Source organism: Apteryx rowi, unplaced genomic scaffold (genome assembly GCF_003343035.1).
Source record: "Apteryx rowi isolate R43461 unplaced genomic scaffold, aptRow1 scaffold_591, whole genome shotgun sequence".
Lineage (NCBI taxonomy): Eukaryota > Metazoa > Chordata > Aves > Apterygiformes > Apterygidae > Apteryx > Apteryx rowi.
The window spans coordinates 328,548-355,962 of record NW_020450862.1 but is presented as its reverse complement, the minus strand read 5'-3'; the positions used below and the strand labels follow the sequence as shown (position 1 = coordinate 355,962).

At 36.7% G+C, this 27,415-nt stretch overlaps 1 protein-coding gene across 14 annotated transcripts in view; it reads right to left on the bottom strand.

Moving 5' to 3' along the window:
• The window catches only part of VPS13B (vacuolar protein sorting 13 homolog B), a 438,137-nt gene that overhangs the window by 87,300 nt on the left and 323,422 nt on the right, over positions 1–27,415 (bottom strand). For 11 of the 14 annotated variants that reach the window (XM_026082771.1, XM_026082768.1, XM_026082772.1 and 8 more), the window contains 2 exons: positions 21,986–22,123; positions 10,329–10,736 (listed from right to left, as the gene is read on the bottom strand). In XM_026082771.1, coding sequence (XP_025938556.1) covers positions 10,329–10,736; positions 21,986–22,123 — 546 coding nt within the window. Of the gene's footprint in view, positions 1–8,218; positions 8,242–10,328; positions 10,737–21,985; positions 26,488–26,572; positions 26,773–27,415 lie in introns of those variants that run through there. The other 3 variants (XM_026082780.1, XM_026082782.1, XM_026082781.1) reach the window with 3 other exon arrangements.

Here is a 27,415-nt window from a genome sequence, read left to right as displayed (position 1 = left end):
AGTTTTTGGTAACTACTGCACAATTCTGCCATATACAGAAATGGTCTATAGTTTCATTGGAATATGCACCAAGCTGCAGAAATAACAAAAGGGAAAAAAAGGATAGCAGAATGCAAGTGGTTTTATTTACTCATTTTCTTTCATTGGAATTACATGTGGAAGAATTATGTAGATACTGTTTCGAAGCCTTTTTCTGTTGTCATCTCATCTCCACAAAATACAAAGAAAACACAATATCCAATGGCTGAGCATTCAGCACATAATCCTGCTGGTTCAAAATCAGCAGTGCCTTTTTCAAACACTATATAAATAATGAGAAATGAAGACACAGTAAAGAAAAAAGAAGTGTGAGCAAATTTTAAACAAGTAAATTAAATATTACAAAACACCTCCATGGATTATGCCCTACAAACACCAAGTAAAGCTCAGGCACCCAACAAAAGTTTTATTTTCTTCTTACTGGGACACAGATTCTGCTCCTTCTAGACAAGAATGACACCCTCCTCCTTCTCAGCAGTTATATCTACATGCTTTCTTGGGGATGAAGTGAATCTTAGTATATAAACTAACATGCACTTAATGCAAAAAATGCAAAGAACATTCAGACAAGCTTGCACAAAGTGAAGTCTTGAGGGAGCTAGGAGAAAAGTGCTTAAAAACACAGGTAAGAATTGACAAGCAGGTACAAATCCTAAAAAACAGTAGTAAACAAAGAAATCTCTGGGCTTAAGGGCACCTTCTTTCAGGGGGGTATCAATACCATGGAAATCCTAAGAGAATGACATTAGGAAAGAAATAAGCTTAGATCCTAAGGGCAGGGAACGAAGAAATGTCAGCATACAATACGAGCTTATTTTAGAATTGCTAAATGCCATACTAAAATTCAAAGTATAAGCTCAGCTAGTGAAGTTGCTCTCCTATGACTAAAGCAGTCATCTTGGAAAGGTAAAGATGTAAACTAATTCTCCTCTGTTTTTTTTCTCCCATACACTATTTTCAGTCATTTCTTCCATGCATCTCTCACAAACATCTATTGTAGAATTCTGACTTCAGTTTAAACAGATTAAATCAAAGTCTCCATTTGAAGTGAACTTGGGATGGCACCACAAAGAAGTAATATATCTTCATAAACGATTGTTGTGATATGTAGAAGTCAACTTGTTCTGTTTGGATTATTGCTCATGAACACCAACACGCTTTTCAGTATGTGCAATAATTTACTTCTAGGAACAAATAGTTTCATGACTTTTAAAATACTCCTCCAAAGAGACTAATAAATATGAACCACTTGCTTTGGACATTGTTTAAAAAATGCTGCCAACCCTCCATCGTCAGGCTCCACCCAGACCCACAATAGCACTGCAGTATGCTGCCATGCTAACCGAGAAAAATACAATTCAAACGAGGCTTCTGTATGTCATTGTAAGGATTACCTTATGATGACATATGCTTTAAAGGAATATCCAAGTATTTTTATACAGCTGGAAATAACGTAGGAGTGTATGAAAAACTGCTAGCACTTGTTCAGTAATATCAAGAAATTAACTTGCATAGAAATTAAAGAGGGAGAYCATTACAAGAGAATCGTGAATAGAAGAAAATTTCCTAACAGATGTTAGCTTTGACATTGTATCACCCTTAATTTTTTATCATTACTGACTTGATTTATGCTAACATAAACCTTATGAAGACATCTCACAGAATCTGAGCAGCCTAATACAAGGATGTTAGGGTTTACCAATAACAGGAGGCTCCACGATAGTTAAACTGCTCTTTGTGCACGTGTGCCTGAGTGTATTTGTGTGTGTGTATAGGAAAAAAAAAGAGCTGGCGCATTTTAATAAATGCAGCAAGTAAAATAAAATAAAAACAATCCTTGCTTTATAGTAACAATCACTTAGTATTTAAGCAAAACAGGTGTTAAGAGAGAGTTCTTTTATTCTTCCTGGTTCACAGACAAAGGGAGAGACAATGTTTTGACCCAAGTATGGACTTTTTGATTTCAAAAACATTTTAAAATATTGATATTTGAATCAATTCCAAATGAAGCAAGTGGAAATGTTGCAGAGTATTTTTTCTCTCCTCTTATGCCCTCTGTGCTCCTGCCTGTGCTTTGCTCTCCTTAGGTAGCTGCAAATCCTGGTTGTTTGACTGCATTGTCATCTAATACAATGTGGAACACTACTTTAGCTGGAAGATTTCTGTATGGGAACATGATTTAAAAAAACGGAAACAAATGCATCATCATAAATAAAACAAATCACACTGGACTACAGGCAGGTTATATTTTGAAAAGCTTCTTGAAAGCTTTGCTACCAGCCTCATCTCTAGGAAGCAAATAGTTTTCCTGAGTTTGGGGCAGCTCAGGAAYGAGACTGCGTCCCAAAGCCCCCCTGGCTCTGCCTGGGCAAGATGCCTGGGAGCAACGTGGTCTGCACCCAAGGCAGCAGCTCGCGCACCATGTTCCCACCCAAAGATGGCTGTGCACTCTCAAAGCAGCAGCCCAGGCTCGCCCATGTGCCCTTCACGGTGGGACGGCAAAGGGAAATCTGACTGTGGGAGCTTAATTAGCCAGCAGTTTTCCTTATTCACTTCCACTTTAATATCACACATTGGTGATAATCTGTGATATTTGATTCTGAGCATTCATTCTTCATATTTGCACCTTTGACATCTATTTTACAGTTGCCAAAGAAATGAAGACAGCTTTGAATATGTATACATGTTACTATATGTTACATTAGATATAATTATCTAAATGAAAATTTTCCTTCTTTAGAAAACTTCAGATACCTGCTGTCATAAGAGGTTATAATACAGTCACACTGCTTTCTTTATAGGTATCCTCAAAGAAGCAGCTTCTGAGAGAAAAGGGTAACAAAGCTTTGAATCACAGCTATTAAAACAATTATAGGGGAAATAGCGCAGTTGATTTAAAAGTCAGCCCATGTATTCAGGTCTGGTAACAGCAGTAGCAAACAATGGAGAGACACGTAATGAAGGACAATTCTCCAGGAGAGATGTAGTTACCAGCCCAGTGACTGCGCTGGGTTTCTCATTAAGGTCGAGTGGACTCTTGCGATAGCTCATTCCCCCCCCACAGAACAATATTTATACATTACCAATTAACAGTCCGTTGCTGAAAGAGAGTTTTTCAGCATTACATAGGGACACATGTGGGCTCTGTAAAAACATGAGATGTGTAACACACGGTAAACAGAAAGTAATGATCTTAAACAGGCCAAATCCTTGAATTCGTCACTAATAAATGTCCCCATGCATTCAGCAGTCCTGGCTGCTGGGAGCCTGTTTTCTTCAAATACTTCAAACGCTAAAACCCAGGAACATTTATTATTTTAATCCATTACAGGCAGTGCTTGATTTAACTTTATTGGTTGTGGTGGTGGTAGTGGTTATAGTGGGGGTAAAGCTATGTTCTTTTACACATCATTTCAAAAGGGCTTAATTATATTTTATAGCTCAGGCCAGGAATCCTGCTTGTTTTGTGTCTAACAAGGTTCAAATGGAGTTCAGGTCAGTGATGAATCAGAAGAGAAGTCAAAGATGGTTATCTATTCGAAATGAGCTCATCTCCCTGAAAGGAAAGCTGGGCAGGTACATCGTGTTCACTACACTACTGAAGACCAAATATCTGAAAAATCTCAATTCACTTGTTGATTTGATAATTTTGGATGCTGCGATGCCTGACCACAGAGGGCATATTAAAGTTTAGATCTAAAGGGATTTTCCTTTTTGGTCAAGGCTGTATTAGGTATAGAATAATTAGGCATATTTGTAAAGCACTTACTGCACTGTCTTATTCTAATTAAGTAGAGAAAAATGTGTAATGGAAAGCAAAAAAATACAGTGTTCATTTCATATCACTGAGGCCAGCTTTCAATGCTGACATGACTATACTGACATGAGTAATACTTGGATCTTGTATCATAAAATGTTTTATATGAAGATATCAGTAATTTTTAGAAAAGTGACTAAACATTCTTACTTCAGTTTTACAGTTGGGCATGGAGGAGTTCTTAATTTTTAAGAAGAAATATCTATACATTTGTGCATCTTAATTTTAGGTGATTGGTTGAAAACAGTGGYCTATTTTCAGAAGATACTTGGTACCTGCAACTCTCACTGATTGGTACAGTTGTAGATATTTAGAAATACTAAAAAAAATCAGCAGATGAATGGTCACACAGTAAACAAAGCACCACAGAATAGTGGATGACTCTGAAAATGTAGCCCTGTATAATTGCCACGAGGTTGAATTAGAATTACAGCTTTGGTCCCGTTCCTCTGCTCTATGCTCGATTCAGTGGATTTCAGCTGCTCTAATAAACTAAATAGTCCATGAACTAGATGAGCTGCTTTAGCCTCTATAACCCAGTGAAATATGCTGGTGGAAGTCCAAATCTTGACAGATATACCCTGGCTATACAAATTGAATACAGAGATTTAGACAAAAATACCTCCCTGCACTCTTGGGATGCCTTTCCACAGGATTAGAGCCAATCCAGGTCCAGGCTCCTACGTTCCAATTTTCTCCTCCCTTTGACCCTTCCTCCCCCTGCCCTTCTTTCTATACTTTTCTGAATTCTCCTTTGTGCCAGCACTGCCACTAAAATGTACCTGTCCAGTGAGCCAGCYGAAAGAGATGATCTTGCCGAACACTTTTCTTTCCCATGGGATTAGTTTTCAGTCAGATCAGCTCCCTGACTCCGCTCACTGAACAGTTGCATGAGGAGCGGAGCTAGTCCAAGGCAGAGCGTGGAAATGTGTGCACACGGAAACCTAGCGTTCCTCTGGAATTGCACCTTCTGTTTGGGCAGGAAGCTGATCTCATCCTGTAAAAATTATTCCTGTCATATGGAAAGGGGAAACATATTGCCAGCATGTCAACAATTTAAACAGCTTAAGGAACTGGTCCTTAAGACAGGGTGATAATAACTGATCTCTGTGTTCTGTTCCTAACACTGCAAAACGCAGACTGAACCAGAGGAATTGCACAGAAAAGTATAAAATGTACAAACAAAAAATTCAGCTTTTACTGCTATCTGTATTTCCTGGTGAATGTAAATATTCTATAGAATGGACTACTGTGCAAATGACATACCAGCTACTATTGCTGCACAAAGCACTGGAACCCCTATAACAAAAGAAGTTCCAGTCTCAAAAAGCAGGCAATTACTTTCACTATCAAAGTAGAGAGACTACAAAAACAATAGTATTTGTTATTAATCAAATTTCATTTGAAGTCTAGTTTTTGAAGTTATTTCAACCGTAGATATGGTTCCATGGGCTTAGGATACACTTTCTTAAATCAACAAGCTACAGTGAATTTTCAAAAAAAAGTTTTTTTCTAAGTTGACATGCTAGTTCACCAGTAGCAATTGTGAACCCTGTTACAAAGTACCAGTAGGGAATCTGACCAGGATTAATAGCGGTACTCGGTCCTGGGATTAGGTGGTGTCTTGTTTCATGGATTTTAAGCCATCTGTTCTTCCCTCCTATGTTATACTTCTGCAGAACTATAAATGCACCTCCACCTCAGGGACTATAGAAAGGAATTAGAATTCTTCTGCTTTTCATTATCACAAGATTCAGTAACTCATTTCATTGTCAGGATAATCCCCTTTTACTCTTTCTTTGCGCTTGCAGGGTATGCCAAAATGACAAATAAAATCCCAGATGTTAGAGACCTGATGAGGTCTCCACCTTTTCTTGAATGTTGGGTTTAAGCTACTTGGGACATGGTGTCAAATCTGACAGGACCCTGATGCCCATACCCAATATTCATTAAGATTTGTTAGTGATTTGCATAGCTGTCTACAAGCTGCACTTCCACCTCAATTCTCAGTGGCCATTTAAACATTTAGTTTGTCCTCTGGCTTTTACTGACAAAGAATTAATTTCCTATTGTTCGAGTGTTGGAAAGAGTTTATAATTCTTTCTAAAGGTAACAAAGGTCTTCTGGGTGTTGTAAATGGCTTGTTACTGCTGCATATTATTTTAGGTAGTCATATCTAATTTAATGTTTTATTTCCCCATAGGCTAACTTGCATATCTGCAGCATCCAAAGACTATGACAACGCCTTAGCAGAGTTTTCTCGAGAGAGTCAGCTAACTCCAAATTGAAGTTTGGTCTCTGCTCTGCACCAATTAATAACCACATTTAATTTTTATTATTTCAATAAAGTATCTTAAGTACATAATTTCTTTTAAGGTTACTAAAAACACTTGTGATTTTCACAGGCTCAACTAGCGTTTACTTTTTTGCCTTATTTATATGCTAAAGTAATTACATAGGTATACAAGAACAAGGGCTGGGAAATTCTGTCTATGATCTTTGGAATATTTTATGTACGTAACTCCCTAACTTCAGACATTGAACAGCAAGACTTCCCTCCTGTGTCTACTCAGAACAAAATAAGGCTCCACTGAGAGGCTCCAGGTTTCTTGCTGACTTTCACTCTGGGGAGAGCGTAGTCCTCAACTTCTCTCATTTATCTGCTGTTTTGGCAGGTAGGTAGTGCTAATTTCAACACCAACCTAAACTAATTGCAAGTCGCAYGTTTAGAATTGCATTCTGTTTCCTAGTATTTATTGCTAAAAATTATTCAGACTTTAATGGCATGAGACTGTTCTAGAGTGAGCTGCATTCCTTGAGTGTGATCCCGAGCAATTGCAAATCTTACTGCCTACATAAACCTCAAAAGGTCAAGCCACTTTCTAGAAGATGCCACAAACTTCAGCAGGCAAAACCCAGCGACCCACTTCTAACGACAGCTCTTGAACTCGGGGGCTTGGTCACCAGTACAAACAAGCTGCCAAAAAGTGAGCTACATGTTTGTTATTTGCATGTATTAATCCGGTACAAGTATTAACTTGTAACTCTAAACCAGAAAATATAAAATGGCTACAATTAATAATTGTATTTACCATCAGTCTGACTTCAACTCTTGCCCTTAAGGGTATCAGAAAAACTATACCTGTAGCCTCTTCTAGAGTAAAATTAATGATATCTTTTTTGGGAGAGAGATTTTTTTGTTTGTTTTTTTGCCAACACACTGCATCACATTCTGCAATAGTATTACATTACTAAAACCAAAATACTCAGGATTTTACCATAAGCACAGAGGAGAACATAAGTATTTTAGCAGAAATAGTAACCATGTTGTTATAAGTCACTGATGTATTAAAATGTGAAGGGTGTCCAAAAAATGAAGTCCCTTGAAACACTAAAGGTTTGGGGTTGGATAATAATGCATCAGGGTAAGTAGAAATGGAGTGTTTTAAGTTGATCCAACTGCAACATGAGTGATCAACACAATTTATTTTGTTAGAAGTGAAATGAATAATAATTCAACTAATTAGCCACTTTGTTTTTCAGAAGCTATGACTTTTTTTACTTTCATAAGAAATTAAGAAGAAAAATTAAAACAGAAGGCCTTTAGCTTCCGTGATTAAGCTGGGAAAGTCTAGAGGGAAAACTGGCAATTATTAAAAAAAAAAAAAAAAGGCTATATGGCAAGCTTCTTTCTTAATTTAAGCTAAAAAATCAAACCATTACACGAGGTCACGCACTTTTGTTTTCCCCCTATGAGGGAGGAAAAATGCCGACAATACATTCTTGCGAGTGTTTTTTTTATATAATTCCTAGCAAATAGGATTCCTTACAAACCAACTTCATATCCTACATTGAAACTCATCTGGAAAAGGGGTTGTTTACACTGTTTATAAAACAGTGCCACATAAAATGTGTAAAAAACCATATTTCACTAAAAATAGCTTGCGTAAGTAAGGGATTAGAGTAGTTTCTACTGCTATAATTGTTCCTTTGTAGTTTTTTCCATGATGTTTTTGAACAGTGTTTTTAACTATGTTTATTAAAGTCAGCACATCAAAAAGGATCAAAGAGAAAGCTAGTGAGAACCAAAGAAACCCCAAGCGTATTGTGTTGTCTCACTGGGGAGTTATGCAGATTCAAGTAAACAAGTGCAAATTGYTGAGGTTTTAATGAAAATTTTCTACAATTATTGTATCTGAAGTCATTCTATATAATAACATCTGTACAGCAGATGGCCATACTGTACAAAAGGCAAGCAATGCTCCTTTTCCTTTCTCTGTTTTAACAGTACATCTGAGATGACTACTTTTGTCATTGTGCTTAGTTTGGTTCAGCAAATAATTCGTAAAATGCAGCTGCTGCAGATGGTCACAATAGTTATATGACTGTAAAATCAAAGACACAGTGAAGTATTCGCATATTAGTTTCATACTATAAAAAAATCTGACATTAACCCTGTTCAGCTCAAAAGGTATATCTATAAAACTTTTTTAAAAAAGAGTAATAGTGAAGAACTGACATATTTAAATATTCCTTGCTCCCAACAATCTGACTGGGACACAGCTACTATATATTTTTTAATTCAGTTAATTTGCATAATTTCTTTGCAATAAAAAAATAAATTTAGTTAGTAACWGTGACATTCTTTTTCTTTTAAGTATTTGTAACACAAGAATATAATACAAATTCCCTGCACAGAGTAATTTATCTTTCTTCCTAAAGTTCTATTTTCCACTTTGGTTTCTATCTATTAATAACTTAAAAAAACAAACAAACAATTTATTAAGAGGATTTCTGATACAGTTTCAATTGGTTTTGTGGATGCGTCTTTCATACTTCTTGAAACTTAAAATGATTTCTTGTACAGCCACACTAGCATTCAGCACCTTGTGTGCATATGTTTTTGTTTTTATGAAGCAGAAAGATAGGCAACTTTAATTGGAGAAAATGTGAAAAGAGTCTGCTGATGTTTATTTATTGTCTGGTTACACAAGTTCTTTATATTAAATAACTAACTTCCATTCTGACTAGATTTGGCATCAGTATGGCTTTATTTAATAGTGCTTGCCAGCCTACAAACATACTGAAGATTCACATAGAGCTTGTGACATGAAAAATAAAGCTGTTTCCGCGCACTGCCAGAATTAGGAACTTTGCAGCAGAAGGCTTCTGCGGCTTCACATGCGTGGCAAGGTGAGTCCTCCTCCGGGGAGGATGAAAACTCCAGGGCAGCGGTCCACGCTGCTGCCTTTGCCAGACTGCTTTATCGTACGGTGCCGGAACAGGCTCCGCTTTGATATATTGAAGCTTGCTGTGGACACTGTAACGTACCATAGGAGGGATAATGTACGARTGGTAGAGGGGAAGTCAAGGAAAGAAAGGGGATTATAACACACAAAGAAAACGAGAACTATTTAAGGGATATTAAAAAGGCCCTTTACTCAGTTGCAGTTCTTTCTACGCTAAGATTGAGATACGACTGGAAAAGCGTGGGAATGGAGTCACTGTTCCTGTCTGTACTGCTATTTATTTATGGATAAATCAAGAGTTTCAGGCTCCAGCACTTTCATAGGCTTTCATGTCCTATGAACCTTAAATTTTTCATTTTTAGCTTTTAAAACAATAAAGCAGCACTGAGACTTGCTGGCCTGAGGAGACATATTTCTGATGAAAAAGAAATAAACCATCACCTAGCTTGGCCTAGAACTTGCACCTCTCAGCTATAGACCATTTTCTTTCTCTCTCAAACTAGTCTCCCAACCACCTAGGTCTGGCTCATCTCCAAATTATGCAAATGTACCATCTTATTAATTTTATTAAAATACTAGCCAAACTCTTTATGGAGTTATTCAAAATTTCTCCATCTTAAAGAAACCTATTTGGTGTTCTGCTAATTCTACCCAAGGTGTAAAATTTATCACATTTTTGCAGTAATGAAAGTAGTTGTTGAGAGTGGAACTCTCATTTCTCTGTGTGACTCTCAGCTGTGCAGAGGAAGCATGTTAAAATTGAACCCTTCATGGGCCTGGAGTAAAATAATGGTATGAACCGATAACTACACAGTAGCATATGTCCAGTCTCCAAACAATTTTCTTTTTTTATTTTTTAAAGAAATTTAGGGTCATAATGATAAAACATAGTTACTGAGTTACAAAATTTTGTCCTGTGAAGTATATGCTGCATTATCAGAATATAAGAATAGTCATTCTTGTAACCACTATTCCATCTAGAATTATGTCAGTACATTAGTAATTACAAGGTAGGGGATATTAACCACAAAAGTACGCACCCTTTGCTACTGCCTCACTGAAAGGGAAACTCGGCAATCGAGTYTATCATGGATTTGCTATTTTCTGCAGTGGATTTACTATCATAGCTAGAGGCGCTTCCCTAAATTCCCCACGCTTTAAAATGGTTAGTATACCTCTATTTGAACAAATCAGTAGCACTTCTAATTTTCAAAAGCTCTTACCTGCAGTTTTATGTCCACTTTTGATATTCAGGCTTCCACTGAGGTTTGATAAAGAGACTAGCAAACAAGGTTTACTTGGATGCGGGATGGTTTCCATAGAAACAACCATTTGAACAGTGTGAATGGAAATTTTCTGGAAGCAGGAAAGAGCTCTCCACAAGTTCTCTTGCACCGGAGTGTTCTGCGCACCACTAGCATCTGCCGCAGGTAGCAAATCCCTTGTACTGGAGTGTTTGGTTGTTGAGGCGACATCCTGGTTTGCAATAATACCAGCTGAGTTAGCAGCCTCCTTGCTGGGTTCATAATCATTTGTGTTTACGATTTTCTTCAAAAACTGGTTTATTTGATCAAGTTTGACAAAACTGAGATTTGCCTTCAAAGGCTTTGATACATCCACATTTACATCAGCTGTAGGAAAGAAAGGGAGAGAAAAATATTAGCAGTTATACTGCAATCACTCATTTAATGGAAAAATATTAGGCATTTAGAGAAGATAATATTTCTATTATATGTTTCATTGAAGTGATTGAATCAATGGTAAAATATAACAAGGCAATGTTTTTATTAATAAGTCTGATTTAAAATCTTATGAAAAGCACTATAAGCAATCTTCATTATTTGCAATTTTAAGGGAGGAAAATGACACAATCTCAATCTTATTTCCTTCTTTCTTTCCAGGGATCGCCACGGCTTTCTGAAAGACATATGCTTGGTCTGAGTGTGTAGGAGGGTAAATGCATGAGTCCTTATGTATCACAACGAAAATATACTTCACATTCTCTTGAGTTTTACATACAGTAGAACTATTTGACTAAACTCCAATGCCAATAGCGAACATTTTCAACATGTTTAAATGAGTGAATAACATGTATATTCTTTTGTTTTTGACAAAGCTCAGATGTAGAATTTTTCAATGCATTTTCATGCTTAAATGTGAAAAAAGGAGCAAACAAAAACTGAGGTATGGTTAGATTTGTTTGTTTTCAGGGAGACTGAAATAACCTAATATTTTAAAAATTATGTTCTTCTCCCCTTTAGTAAATGATTTTGGTACTTCACAGACTTCTGAAAATCTCACAGAATTTTTAGAAATTTCAAATAGCATGAATGACATTGATAAAAGTGATATTTTTAGTAGTGGTGATGTGATTACCAAGATTATTTCACAGGGAAAATAGGATTTTATGATAGCTGAAACTTATTTCTGTGCTGCTATCTACCTCTCTGTCAGTACATTATGCTTCATTACAGGAATCCAGCTTAAACTTACAGTTTTTTAATTATTTCATTTCAAATTCAGTTTTCACTCAGTAATGGGCAGGAGGAAAAGCTTGCTGTTTTATTTCCCCCAACCAAGAACCGAACAAAATATGACTAAAATTCTGTGCATACATCCAAGCTGTGTTAAAGGTTCAAGGAAAAGAGCACTGCTCAGTTTCCAGTTTCACTATAAATACATACTGGAAACACGGCTTGTTGAAGGGTTTACACTGATTAACAAATATTTCATCAAAATTAGGGCCTAGTTTTAAGTTATCCAGGATCATTTTCTACTCTTAATGTTGATGCAAACCGATGAACTTGATTCTTCCACTCTTTAGGTTAATTGGAACTTTTTGCCACCATGCTAAGGGCTGCAGGAGCAGAGCCTTCAAGCTGCTCTTAAGCATAGGCTTATACTGACTTCAGAGAGTCTCAGGCACATGGTAAAGCACTTTTCTGACTCTCAAAAATATCTGGCGGTCTAAATTTCAGTTAGATGCTTAGGTACCTTAATAGATTAGTCTCTACATTTTAAACTAGTACTTTTTCTACAAAGATAAGAGAAACTTGTAAGGGCCATTTAGGATTTCTGTTACATCTGAATGAAAAAACAATGATAACCTTCTTAGAAAAGGGTCAGTAGTACTTCACCGGCTACAGCTAAYAGAAATTTAAGATCGAAAAACTATTTCAATTATAACTTACAATTTTAATTAATAGTTTTTTAAAAACGCTTTTTCTTGTGTTAAAGCCTTCCTCGCTGAACTAAAGATTGTGGCAAACACTAGCTGACACCTGGGCCTAATAGAAAGACAAATATTAGAGCTAGAAAGCTGGACATAAGAAAAGGGCAAGATTTTGAGGCATCCAAAGCCACATATGACTAACTTGGAAGCTTTTTCAAAATATTTACATAGTTACTTTTTAATTAAAACCAAGGGGAAAAGAAAGGTCCGAATGCTTTTAAAAATCCCAATAGTAATCTCTCCACTGTTCTTGGCACTAAAAAATATCCAAAAACTTGCCTGTCTTTTTACATAAATCATTGGTCCTCTCCTCCCTTTCACTGGAGGAAAAGAGAGCTACAAAGAAAGTAGACTCATGTGACACTATTATATTCATTTACTTATGACACCCAATCCAAGAGAAAGCTATTCCAATTAAACATTTTAAAAAACAACAAGTGAGCAGCATTTTGAAAATGACCTGAGCTTGAAATCCAACTCACTCTAGGATTTGGGTTCCTGAACCACTGAGACACTTTTGAAAAATGTGCCTTATGGAATTAATTTTGAAGTGGCAATAAAGGACTAAAATAAAATAAATTTTAGTTTTGACAAATAATTAAGCATGTAGGTTAGTAAATATGAGGAAAGGCCCCTTATTGACTGGTGTGACAGCTTTTCCATGCCTARCTTGTTTGTCAAAGGTGTATTTTACTGTTACTGCTTTCCTATGGTAGAGCAGCCCAGATGAGAAGAAAATACCCAAACCCCTCCAAACAAAAACGCTTAGGTGTAAGTTGATAGGACAGGTGTCAAGATAAAGCCAGAGAGTAATTTGACTGAGAAAGACCTGAAGAGGAGATGAACACCGGAGCAATAGTTGTGCCTTGGGCTTTCTCAGGCCAGGGCAGAGAAGACTGCGGGGCCCCGGGGAAGCTCAGAGGGGACCTTGCTCAGCACCTGTCCTGTTGGGCCAGTCTCTAACCAGTGCCACTGGTCACCTGCTTTCACAAACATTGCTCTCATCCAAGAAAGCAATAAAAAAATTAACGCTAGACCCCAGAGCAATGCAAATGGCTTCCCCGTTTTTCGTTTGGAAACAGTGCACTTGAACAGTGTCACACAGCAAAAATGCTGTCATGAATGATAACTTGACAAAGCTTTGTATTAGGTTTTTATTATGCAGTGAATCAGCCTCGACAGAAAGCTGTGGTAGCCAGAAGCGTAATTGCAGAAAATGTAACATTGGAACTTCCACTGCAAATATTTTAACTATCTCATAATGACATAGGTTATTTTTACAACCGAGAAAAGAGTATGCAATGAGATTCTTTGGCATTTTAAGTAAAAAAATGTTAAAAAAATAAAAATCCAATTGAGCAATCAACATGTTTTTAGTCTTTGTCCTGTTTTACACTTTAAACTTAGCACTGTAAAAGAAACATTAACATTGCCTCTAAGAAAGACATATTTCAGTGATGGACAGAAACAGAGAAAACTGATGAAATATGAAGAGCTATTTATAGCAGCTGATGAAGATAGATGTTCAGCAGCTTCCCCAATCATTCAAAATGGGCAAAAAAGAGATATTACATGTAAAAAGGTCACCTAGATGCAGCTGGAATAAAACTCCCAGGGTGCAAAACCCAGGGCCACCAGTCTTTTTGGCTGATGCAGCATAGACTCTGGACACAACTGCTGCCCACAAGTAGGAAGACACAGGTTACCATCATTCAAACAACTCTTTGAATTGTCCAAAATTACATCAGAATTAGGACAGGGCAAAACGTGGTTTAAAGCCACCTTCAACTCCTCAACTGGATCCCTGTAAGTTCTCTGGTTTGCCTGCTAGTGGCTCACTACTACAGTGATACCCCAGTGCTTTACATTTAAGACATAAGAGCAATACCAAATTTTGTCAGGTGTATTTATTGCCAGCAAATAAATAGCAAATAAATTCCTGTAGTTGTAAACAGGTTAAGTGAATTATTTCTGGTTATGTTTCAATCAAACTGAACTAGATGATATCAAAGCAGTATTTTTTATTAGAATGTAGAATTTGAATTGTTCTGTCTATTTCTTCACTACATCTCTTTATATCACCAAGTAAATCCATGTCTGTCAATTACTAGTTTCTAATTACCCTTCACAACTTTCTGAACAGCTACTAGGAAACAGAATGATGAAATAACTATTGAGTTAAAAGGAGATTAGATAAATATAAATAAATTACACTTATTATATGCTCCCACCACACCAGGAGATGACTTAACAGTGAAAGGAAAAGAATCACATTGCAATAATGAAATCAGAGAGGGAATTCAGGTCCCAGAGGCGATTCTACGGAGTTTATGTTAATGTACACCTTGTGGGGGACTGAAAATCAACTGAAATAGTTTCCTGAAAACTGTTTCCAGCTATTTTCTCATTTAAAATGTTCCAACTTCACTTGACCCATTAGTCATCATATTACTTACATTTATTATGTATTTTGAAATCTATTACAAAAAAACCAATGAATTCAACATGGCCTGTTTGAACAAAATCATAACATCTATAAAAGAAAACCTATAAGCAGCACACTGAAATTCCTGTCCGAAAGAATTTCTTCTTTTGTCATTTTATTACTTACAACTTCAGATAAAAAATTTCAGTGTTATGAGTATTTTACCCTTGTTCTCTATAACATTCACATTTGTACTGTGAAGGTATAACTTTATTCTGTGAGTTTAGGATAATGGTATTATTCAAAGGTAATTTTTATTTGGTAAGCTGAGGATGAATAAACAACACAAAGGTAACAGAGCTCCTAGCAAGTTGCTTTAGGCCAATCCCAGCTCTTAATGAAGTCAGTGGGCTTATCCTAAGATATTCCATAACTGAATTTACACCAGATTATTATTTCTATGACTAATAAACTACTATAGTTTACCATAGTCTAAATCCTCTTAATCTGAAAAATCAGAAAGCAAACTTCAGGAAAATTATTTATAAGCTCTCCTAAGACCAGGATCTTTTCACAGACTATGAGAAAAGTTGAACTATGAGAGAAAAAATGTGGTATTTTCCAAGAATCTGTTGACTTCTCATATCCCTCAGTCTGCGACAGATCTTTCATTTCTCACAGCTAGTAAGAGAAAGGCCAGATCTTCCTCCTTCTGGTTGCACACAGGACTTGCTCCCCCCACTCCAGGAACTTTCCAGAGCACCTTGCAAGGCTGTAAAATATTAAGTTTTTTCTTRACAAAATAGTCATGCTATAAAAGAGACTAATATTTGCCTAGAACTCTTAGGAGGATTGAATTTCCCAGCCTGAAATAAACAGGAGAGGAGCAGACAACAGGCACGAAACATTTTACCAGCAGTCATATCCTTTCTCTGGGAGCCACCCTTCCAGATATAAGAAGTCTAGCAGAGGAAATCTGAGGAAGGTGAAGGTAATCTTGAGCCCTGATTCTGCTTTGAAGTCAGGGTGGCCCCTTAGTAACAAGGAAGAGGCTGAATTGCTAGAATTAAACTTCTTATAAAAAAAGAGGCACACACACATGTAAAGCAAAGATTAGTTATACTGTTCCCAATTGTCCCTGGTCAGTCATCAAAAGAGTGACAAATTAAAAGAAATTGAAAAGCAAAAAGAATCCAAATTAATTGTTTTTATCCTCTAATTCATCATTCCTGATTTGGATCAAGGGAAAAGAAGGCAGAAACTCGAGACAAGGCTGCAGAGGCCATCTGCAGTCCATCTTGTACTCTGCTTCTGTGAGACAGGCGCCAATTAGCTGGGAAGAAGCCAGTAGTCACCGCTCAGCATTTCTACCTACCTACTGCGTCCGGGCGCTGCAGCCCTACCCACAAAGCTCTCTAAGGCCGGTAAGGCCAACAGCAGCCCTGCAGGAGCCCCGTGGGGAGCTCCCGGCGGTAACCACTCATGCTTCCACAATGTGCTCCACCACTGCCATTACGCAAAGGGGCCATCAAGACATTAACAGGTTTTAGGTAGACACTGGCTAGGTTTGAGAACTCAGACAAGGCTCAGTGAGGTAATTACACTATTTTTTAAAAATGGTCACAACTGAACCAAAAGAAATTGTTGTAGGTCTAGAAGAACAATGGAACCATTAAATAAAGATAGTGGGTTACTACTATTTATAGGATGTTGACTGAAATGAAGCAACCGTGCAACTACCAAATACTTTCCAGAAGTGTCTCAAGGGTTATGTGGCTAGGCCAAAAACTACAGCGGGGCTCCTTCTGTATTTGGAGGCGTCACCATGAAAGGAAACCCTTACTGAAGAAATATTAACTGTCTCGTTAGAGAATTAGGAAAGCTGAAGCACAGCGAGATGAAATAAATTGTCCCATGTCATGAAGCAAGTTTGTGGAAACAAAAAACCCCTCATAAATAGTAACTCTCCATTATCTGCTTAGCGGACAAACAGTACATCTTGATTAAGACATATATGAAAGGAAAAAGAAAAGTTTTACAAAATTGAGCAAATACTAGAAATAAGTTTTAAAAGAATGTCAATATAAGGCAAAAGATACCAAGAAAATACTTTCAAAATTTTCTATCTGGCTTAGGCACCCAGTTTCATTTTCAATACTTAGGCATCTAAGTATTCGTTTAAAACAAGTGGGATTTGGATTTCTAAATATTTCAGATACTGCTTTTAGAAAGATACTTTGATAATTTTACACATTATTACATTGAAACTGCAGACAGTAAATGCGTTACTAACAAAGCAATACCTACTGGCTGGTACACCTGTTTGGAATATTTCTGTTTGTCCTTTTAATCAAATAAATATCATTTCATGGCTACAGTGTCAGTGCTTTAAAAACTTGTTTGTAAAAGAGCAAAGGGAAAAAAAACTACTAGAAAGCTCAAAAGTTTTGCAAATGACCCAGAGTTAATTAGAAAAGTCTGCACCCTGGCTAGTTCCCCTTCTCACGTGTCAGCTCTCATTAAATCAAAAAATTCTCATTTCAAAGTTAACAAACACCATGGTTAACAAAACTGTTAAACTGGGATCAAGTGGGCACATTCCGGGGTTTATATATGATGTCATGCTAAGCAGCCTACAGCTGAACTTGTGAGTAGTATGAATGATTTTTCAATATATTAAGTATCTGATCTAATGCTAATTTTCTCTCTATAGGCTAACTGTGCTGGGAACAGGTGGCCCTGCTTTCAATTACAGAGGGCTAACATGCCAGTGTGAGGCCTGGATTAGTTCACCTTCTCACAGGGAATTTGCCTCGGTTGGGAATGGATTTATTATGGCTTCACACATGGAACGGAGCTCATGTCAGCTGAGGGCAGCGATACATCATATGATTCAAATTAACCTGCTGTGGACTGTTCCGCAGGGCTGATACTGTGTATTAAAATGACGACATTTTTAAAACAGCTTGAAAGAAACCAGGATTGCTGAAGTGCAATGGTTCCAATTTGTTCCAACTAATCTATCACCTGCTGGAGATATTATTCTAGTGGGTTTCTGGTAGCTGCTATTTTCCAGGTTTCTCCAAGCCACTGACCTTGCTAATGGATACAATTGTTGCCTTTGGTAATAAGAAAAAAACCCTGAAGTGAGAGCTATGGCGCAGCTTTGTTTCTTCTCATGTATAACTATAGATAGGGTGCAGTGCGTCTCACAACGTCCACGCAGCGCTAGGGAGAGACATGGCGGAAACAGAAAAACCCTGATTCTTATTTTATCATCCAACGGGAAATGGTATTTCTTAGTTTGTCTGGATAGTTTGTTCTACAGAAATTATTTCAAATGGCAAAATATCAAAGATCTTAGTTATTTCACACCTAACCTCTTTCCAAGAAAATGCTGGGAGAAGAGGATTTTGGCATAAAATGTTTATATTTTGCTTGTATAAGTATTTTAAGGCAATTTGTAAGCTGTACCTCATGAATTACTGAAATGTTTAGTATCACTTACATGCAGAAAGAATACGTCAAAAGACAGCTTTTAAAGTCAATAAAGCATGTTTTTAAAAAAAATCTAAAGAAAGAATTAGTAGGCAAAGATAACAAATTATAAAAAATATTACAAGATGGTCATATTTATTCTTCAGCTAATGAATAATATCTAATGCTGAAGCAATAAATAGTTCACTTATATGTATTTGAGAAGAATTAAATGTAGACTCCAGTAACAGATTGAATATAAAAGAGGATTGTGCATACTGATAGAGATGGAATTTAAAAAATTTTAAATAATTAGTTACTGTAGAAAGAGAAAGAATAGTCCTTTAATACATTGTAGGGTTAAAGTTGAGGTCTGTTCCCACAGGCCTGATGATGAATGCTTATTTCTCCTAGGATCCTATTACCTAAAATCTGGAAGAAATAGCATTTTTCTTTAGTTGCCAAAAATGTACAAAATAATCAACCCATGTGGCAAGAAGTGCATTAATGTATCCTGTTATTCCCATTTAATTAGTGGTTTCCAAGTTTAGCTACTTGCTGTAGTTTTTTGATCTCCAAGTTAATATGGACTGACAACCTGGTTTCCTGTGTGGTGAAAGTATACAATTTTTCTGTGGAACAGTATCTACTTATCTGCTTTTACTGACAAACTATTTACAAGGAGCACAGTTTTTATCTAAGGCAGCAAACGCTGGGGACCATTTGCAGGTTTTTTCTTTTAACTGCTTGTATAATAGTTTGCATCATAAAACATAGGCATGTTTGACCCTAATATCTGAAATTTAACCTCAGCATGCCAACAAAATATTTCTGAAGAAAAATGATATTATGATTAAACCACTGAGCTTTGAATACTGAAATCCATACAGAAAACTGTATTCACTTAGCATCACAGCTGCTATATCCAGATTTTTGCCTGCATATGCACAACTTTTAAAAATGTCCAGAGAAGCAGATCAGCTGTACCCATCAGCTACCATCTATTAGTACGTATTGCAACCAATGTATATTAAAAATTTACCTATTGTAATTATAAAATTCACATACATAAATGAACACAAAAATATGCAGCATGTCCTTAGAAAATACGCAGACTAGTAGCACCGTTATTTGGCAAATGTACACAAGAAACCACTAGACCTTTGACTGAGGCATGCACATAAGCATAGGCACTCCAGCAGTGCATTTGTTTATTCCGTTTATGAATTGTGATGTCTCCCATCACAAATGTCATTTGTCTGGTGACCTTACAGGAGCTCTGAAGAGGTTTGCTGAAGTTCTTGTCCTTGATGAACAGCTGCAGGCTTAGTTTGGATCTGGTAATGTAGAAGCTACCTCACCCTGGAAGAAGCCTTGGTTAGAGGACCTTTTCCTCCCAGTAGTTAATAACTTTTTTCCAGTAGTCTGCTAATGAGTTGCCAAGCATCCATAACTTTCTTGCATGTGCTACTCTGATGCAATCACATGCTGAAAGTGTCTTTCATTCCTGATCCAATGAAATTTCCAATCCCCATGGAATGCATTTTGGTTAAAGTTAGTTTATTTGAAGAGGATCTCCTGTTGTAACACTGGAGATTAGAAAAATCTCCAAAGGAATTCAGCTCTGTTTTGTTCTATTACCCTGCTAAAACAATTTATTGAAATTCAAGGTAATTATCATTGAGTCATGTTCAACAGTCGTTCCAATTAGCAGGAAAGATGATAAAAAAGAATGCTTCTTAGCTCAGAAGAGATCTTGGAGGAAAGCTCTGAATTTATATATGCTTTAGGATAATAAGTGGCCTGAATTTATGATGTATTAATTTACTGCTTTTCAGTTCCCTGTTTAGCCAAATACTACGGAGGGGAGAGATTTAACACTGATTCAGGATCTGACTAAATCGTTGAGAATGGGGTAGAAACTCAGACCACTCATGTCAATATATACTTAGCAAGCCGACTTGCAAAGCCACCGACTTCCTTCTTTGCTAGTTTAGTTAGAAGACTGTCCTACTGACAGGAGACTGCCAAGGAAACAACTTCAGGTAAATAATTAAATATACTGGCTGGGCCAGGAAACTACAGTGAGAACCTTGAGAAATGGGGAATGGAGAGACAAGGCATTTGAGAATTTGAAAATCTGCCAGAGATGTGGAGAGAGAGGACTAGTTCACAAAAAAATAGGAAAAAAAAAGGAGGATAAAACAAAACCAACCTGGCAGCAGTGACCAAAAGATCATAGTGTCAAGAGAGAATACATTTCCCTTCTGGTTTTGGACTGGAGCCCAAAAATCTTTACTCTCAATATTCCTCTGCTTTCATCAAGTAAATATAAAGCCACTGATAATAGGTATCTTTTCCCCTCCTATGCTGGTCATGCTTAGAATGAAAATCCACTATTCCTATCAATCTGTTAGTTCAAATGTCAGTAGAACATGCAGTAGGTCTGAAGGTTCAAAATCCTATTAATGAAGCCAAATAGGGATCAACTTAACAAAAATTCTGCATTGTCAGGTGGTTTTAAAATCTTGTATTAAAAGAATGCTTTTAAGGCAGCACAGAAAACTAAAAAAAGGGCAATAATGAAGTTGTTCATGTACTTATTCTTTCCTCAAGAGTCCTGCCTGACTAAGTGGGAAAATGGATTTGCAAGTTACTTGACCATAGTCTTCACAGTCAGCTGGCAAGTTTTTATGTCTCATTCTCTGGTGGTTCAACTTGATATACTGGGGTCTGATATGCAGAATTGATCACGGCTCCATCCAAAGACAAAAGGAACTGTGCTTCCAGCATCTAAATTTCTACATTTTCTAAATACCTTGGAAAATGAAATTGTTTGTTTTAAATGGGTAACCAAAACCAGGAAAACCCAGTACTGAAGAGTTGCTCACAAAATGACAGATAACAGATCTTTCTGTGTGCTGAGTGAAGTAAGGCTATTCAAGAAAAAAAGAAGTAACACATTTCAATAAATAATTTTATTAATTTAATTTCTTAAATAAATAAGAACAAGAGGTGAATTATGATAGCACAGAAAAATATAAGTTTATTTTTTAACTTTTAATGTAACTTTATATTCTAAATTAGCAGTGTAGTTATAAATACATAATTCACAAAACAGAGAACATATAATGTACTTCTATTTGCAGGAGTTTGTGACTCCTCAGGAGTGAAACTTCAAGTCATTTATGTTATTCTGCATAAATGCTAATATACCACACCACTAATATTCTGTGTTAGTTAAACAAATATGGTACAAATATTTTTTCAATTTTACAGTATCAACATTTTAGATGATAGAAATTTGTAAGGCCAGGTACCCAGATTCCAACGAACCCAAGAGAAAAAGGCTCATAAAAATCTTCAGAAACAATTCAAAAGCAGCCTTGGCTGCCTTTGTTTTGCTAAACATAACTTTAATAACTTTTAAAGTCACAGTTGTTCTAGGGCTAGAAACAGGTAGTTTTCATTTTGTTGGAAATTTGCCAATCTCAAACTTCTAAAGGAATAAGATTTCTAGATTTATCCTAGAAAGAAAATAATTAAACAGGCCTTAAACCCATGTAGAGTAGGACTGACCATTCCTCCACTTTGACCTCAGTTCAGGGTAATTGCTGGAGGAAAATTCCACTTTCATCAGCAAGGAATACAACATTTTTCTGATAATCTAATGTATCAGTATGTCTATGTGTGCCTATCTAGTAATAAATTACATTAAAAAACGGAGATTAAAGTGCAATGCTTACCTGGTCCATTAAGGAAGTCTTTAATTTGCACTGTGATAAGAGGAGGTGGAATACCACTTTTAGCGTCTACCTCTCCTGCCACTGTCTGCAACCAAATCTTGCAATAATCTAGAGCTTCCGGTAGAGTCTTTCCAGGATCTACAGTTGATAAGGATCATATTCATTAATGACATTCCAGGAATGTGATATATAGCAAAATACTACATACAAAATTGATTGAGTAAACTAAAACGTTCAAAATATATACACAGTGGTTAGTATTCATCTGTTACACACAGCATTTGCGCCTACAGACAGACGTGCATGTGTATGCAATGCAGGCACACATATGCTGGCACACATATGCATACAGGCCATAGCAGTAATTACACACAATACAGAAAACCTGCAAAAAATAGCAAGTAAAATATGAGTAAAAAATAGCACCTGCCACAAGATGACTTTTAATGTCCCATAATTTTAGTGTTAATCATGATGACACTTTAAGAGTCCTTGCAAAAGAATCAGTGCTTAAAAATTGCTACTGTATTTTCACTGCCAAGTAGAGAAAGTAATAACAAAGACAAATTATGACCACTGTCAAGGATAGAGCATAGTGACAATGCAGTTATAGCATTCAGTTTGGGGTTTCACCCACATATCATGTTTAGCTTTTAAAAATCAGTACCTACACTTGTATACCATCTTGAATGGTATTCCTTTGATCAGTCCATAATATTATAAAAGCACATTAAAATTAATTTCCTCCAAGTGCTATGCATTTCTTCATTTTCTATATATCACAGATGGTAGAAACAGCACTGTATAAAGGCTTTTTAATCTTTAGCAACTCATGACCTTTATTGTAATAGTCCTGAATTCTGGCACTACACATCTTAAATTCTTAATGTTTGATTACTCTTTAGTACCAAGACTGCTACTTAAATGATAGACTGTCTGCCTCATCCTTAATGATTTAAGGAGATTTTCTTGATGAAATTTCAACTTTCCCATTTTCAGTCGATTAAAAATTGTTCTAATTGTTTTATTTAACTGAGATTTACTGATTGGATACCTTTCAAGAACAGTATTTATAAATCCACTATTATAGTCAACATATGGTAATGYGGCATCACAGTCATATGTGGACTGGGTATATAAAGTCAGCTTTGGAATTTGTATTTCTTGACCTTATCATGTGATTCATATAAAACTTGGCACATATGAACCTTTTTGTGATTTCAAAGAACCTACTGAAACCAATTGATCATGACTTTTAGATCTATATGGAAAAGATCAAAAGTTAGCACATTCTTCTGTTTTTATTTGATCAATTTTCAGGCAGTGACTTTACAGTAATATTTGTACTCCATGGCATATACATTACAGCCTTTCCTTCACTTTATTCCCACTATACATTTATAAAGTCAGCTCTCAACAGTTATTTAAGAGCTGTCAGTGCATACAACAGATTTGTATATTTTCCATGTGAATTTCTACATTTTTATGGTTCTTAGCCCTTTTCTTTAATTACACTAACCAGAATGGTATGGCACACTCCCTTTTCTATAGTTAATGCTTTACGGAATACCTTCTTTTCCTGGGTCAAGAGTTTGCCTAATATACCGAAAATAATAATAAAAAAATTCTTTACTACCAAAGTACATATTTTTTCAAAAATATAGTCTTGTAGTTGTTCTGAACATGAATGTTATCTTTGACTTGATTCCATACCACAATATCTTGCTTTGTGCTAGTAGCGCACAATAAATCATTAATATATCTACGTTTTTCAGAACATACAGTGAAAAATATTGTAAAAATTACAGAACATTGTGCAATGAATGTCACTGGATCAATTAATTGATCTCTAGGTTACTGTTCCTGACTGCAGCTGAAAAATGTTGCAACAGGCCATTACTTCGTYTCATTTCTGAAAGATATTGTGACATACTGCATATAGCAACCTAGATCAACCACTGTTTTTTTAAAAAACCAGTAAATTTAGCCAAATATTTCTGTTGCAGAATACATCAACTGGCTTTCCTATTCTCCTAAGGTGTGTTTATGTTATTAAATACCTAATAATTATTTCAGAGACCTAACTGTTTAAAGATGAAAATATCTGTGATGAAAAGAAGTTACATAGCAGAAAATCCTTTCATGACATAATACACTAGCTATACAAACACAACCCTCAGGGTGCTTAGAATTACAGCACGAAAGCAGAGAATCAAAAAAAATCAAAAAAAGGAATTGGGGAATTTCAGTCTGTCATGCGTCCAAAGAGCCCAGCATTGCCATCTCTCCATTATCTGGGGTACAGCATGAACAGTGGAAGATCCAGAACTTACAGATTAGGAACACAACACAAAGACACATCAGTGCTCAATATTAACCAACAAAATACATTACTTTTGACTCAGCACGTGCTCTATAGGTTTCAAGCTTTTTTTTTTTTTTTTTAAGTTTAGGTGAAATTTTACCACCAAAACAAACGTGTTATTCTGAAATTGAGACAATTCTGGAAGCAGGATACTTGCATTCATACAATCTGGCATCCAAAGTAATAAACCTGAGGGGCCATAAAAAGGACTGCTTGAGCTTTCCACATCCATGGCATGGTTAATTTGGAACCTGGATAGCAGACTTAACTGTACATCCAAATATGCCAGATATGGATCAATAAATTAGTTTTTATATAATGAGAAGAAAGCTAGAAGAAATCCAGAGACTTCACAACTGACTGTTCTGGTGTGTATCTCAAAAACTTGAATGGAGTTTGACAGAGGAGCTACAAAATGTATCTGCATAGGACAAATTCATTTACATAAAAGGTAAAAAGAGTAAAATAACATATCCTGATTGAAATACTTTCTACAGCAGAAAACAGCATATGCATTTTCATAGGATTAAGGATCAGGAAAGGAATAAATCATGTTGGGTGCCACAGGGCATAAAAATTGCCATGGAAGCAATAGAATGAAAAAGCAAATTTAGGCTGGAAAGTAAGGAATTACTGATGGTGTGCTCTATTAGAAAAAGGACTCTTCTCCCTCAAGGAAATGATGGAAATGTTCAGAATGTTTAAAAATGCACTTGACAGAACACTATAAAATATACAATAGGGAACAATTATGCATCAGCAGGGAACTGGTCTGAACAATGTATTATAATAGGTCATTTCCATTTCCATTTTCTATGATTCTCCCAAAAATCAACACTTAAATTTGCAGTTATTKGTATAAAGAAAATGCTGGAGAAAACCCCAGGGATGCATATATAAGTAAAAGGAAAGGGTAGAATTACTCTTCAGCAAGCCAAAAGAGAGAAAAGCAAGGCTTGAAAAGTGAAGAGCGGTGAAGGGGGACAGAAATTCTATCCTCCACGCGATGTGAAAAACTTGTCTGTGGCAGCAAAAGCAAAACGGTGAGACAACTATCACAGATTGACAACCAGGACTGTATTTCAAAATTCGTAAGAGTGAGAAGCTGTGAGGTCTTGAATAACTTCCACGGTATTTCTCTTTTTTACTAGAATGAAAGAAAAAAAACCCCTCTGGCTATTTTTGTATCCACCCAAACATCCAAACCCACTTTTAAGCTTAAGTTCCAAATCCCAGCTCCAAAGTTTCACAGTTTATAAAATACCTTCCTTAACTTGATTTGAATTTGGAAGCTTTTGCCTTCACTCAGTATCCCCTCATCTGCATGTTAACAGGGTACAGCAGAAAACCAACTTCTGAAAAGAAAGGGGACCAGGGGAAAGGAAAGGGAGGAGGMAGGAGAAATTTCAAATCTTGAAGATTTTTATTCTTCAAACTGCGGTTTTGTTGCAGGGCAAGGCTGAGGGCAGGACCAGCGAGAGGCCGGGCTTGGAGGCGCAGAGTCACGCAGGCGATGGGGCGGCAGGTTGGCCCGGGCAGCTGCAGCGTTACTGAAACCGAGTCTGCTCTGCAAGGCGCTTTTATTTCAATGGATGAGTCACCTTTTGGGCTGCAGTCAATTTTACAAGCCAGTATTACGCTGCAATCCTCTCTGCGTTTGAAACTCTACAGTGGAAGGCTTGGTCTTATTCTAAAAATGGTTTCCATTGGTATTCCAAGAACCCCACTGGAAAACAGTTCTGGTAGCGTAATCCCAAATGCTGTGTCAGGAAGACACAGATGAGCACTTGGAGAGGCCKGAGCCCTGCAGCCATCTAGGCCAACGCCTCGCTACCGGTGAGGCTGCGCCCTGTTGCAACCCAGGCACGCTGGTGTTCAGACAGTAAATGCACTCAGAGGGGAGCAGGTGACACTCCAGCAGAACTCCTGCAGTGGTTTGTGAGGAAATGGCCTTAAATCCTGGCTCTGCTTTGCAGGAAGCACAAGCTGACAGCGAGGCAGCGCAGCAGATTTCCTGCTGGATCCAGCTCGCAGCACTCTCCGAGCAGCCTGCGCTTTCCAACAGAGCAGAGGTTACATGTGCTCTTAGCTACTGCATCTGCTCTTCATGGACACCCTGCCACCAAAGGCGTGGGTGCTTAAAAAAAAAAAAGAAAAAAAAAGAAAAAAAAAAGAAAAAAAAAGAAAAAAAAAGAATAATTTTAGATGGTCTCACAATGGCTGAAATGTTTCATTGGAGGAAGTTGAAGAAATTCCATGCATAACAAATATTCAGGGGGAAATTTCTCCCTTTCAAAATGACCAAGCTGCACAATCTCCTCTTTAAAAATAAACAAACAAACAAATAGAAAAAATATTTTTCAAGAATGCCCAGAGCACCATGCTCAGGAAATGAGGCAATTTTGTATCTGGATTACATTACCTGAAACAAAGCAAATAAAGATTTAAAAAAATATTTATAAAAGCAGCTTATGAGATTACATTAAAAACAATTGCACCCACTTTTATTTAATTGGAAATGGCCAATGATCTCTTTGCAAAAACTAATGGCTAGCAGATGCCATTTTTGTTAAACACAGGATGAGCACTGAATGAAAAGATTGTTTTACAGTATCTCTTAGGCTGTTTATATAGAATCTTACAAGTCAGCTCAGCAAAAAACTACTCTTTTAAATGACATTTACTAAGCAGTTAATATTTATTCCATTAATTTATTTACTTTGTTTTGAAGTTCCTATCCCTGGTGCTAAGTAACATAATTGCAATCAAGCTGTGCAGTTACAGAAATAATTTGAAACACAAATGAAGCAGTCTAGCACAACCATAATAAAATTCAGCTTACATTATAATATTCTAATAAGTTTCCTYCTCCTACAAACTGACTTGCCAGTGGACCTGGTTTGAAAGAAAGACTGAGGAAATTGAGAGCACAGCCACTAGTCTTTGGCTCCAAGACAGGCAAGTGCTCCCATACAGAGACACTGGCCTGCTGGAAGTGTGCTACTGCTAATTGCTAATTAACACACTGACAATATTTAACTCTCAAACAGTCCATTTCCTCCTAT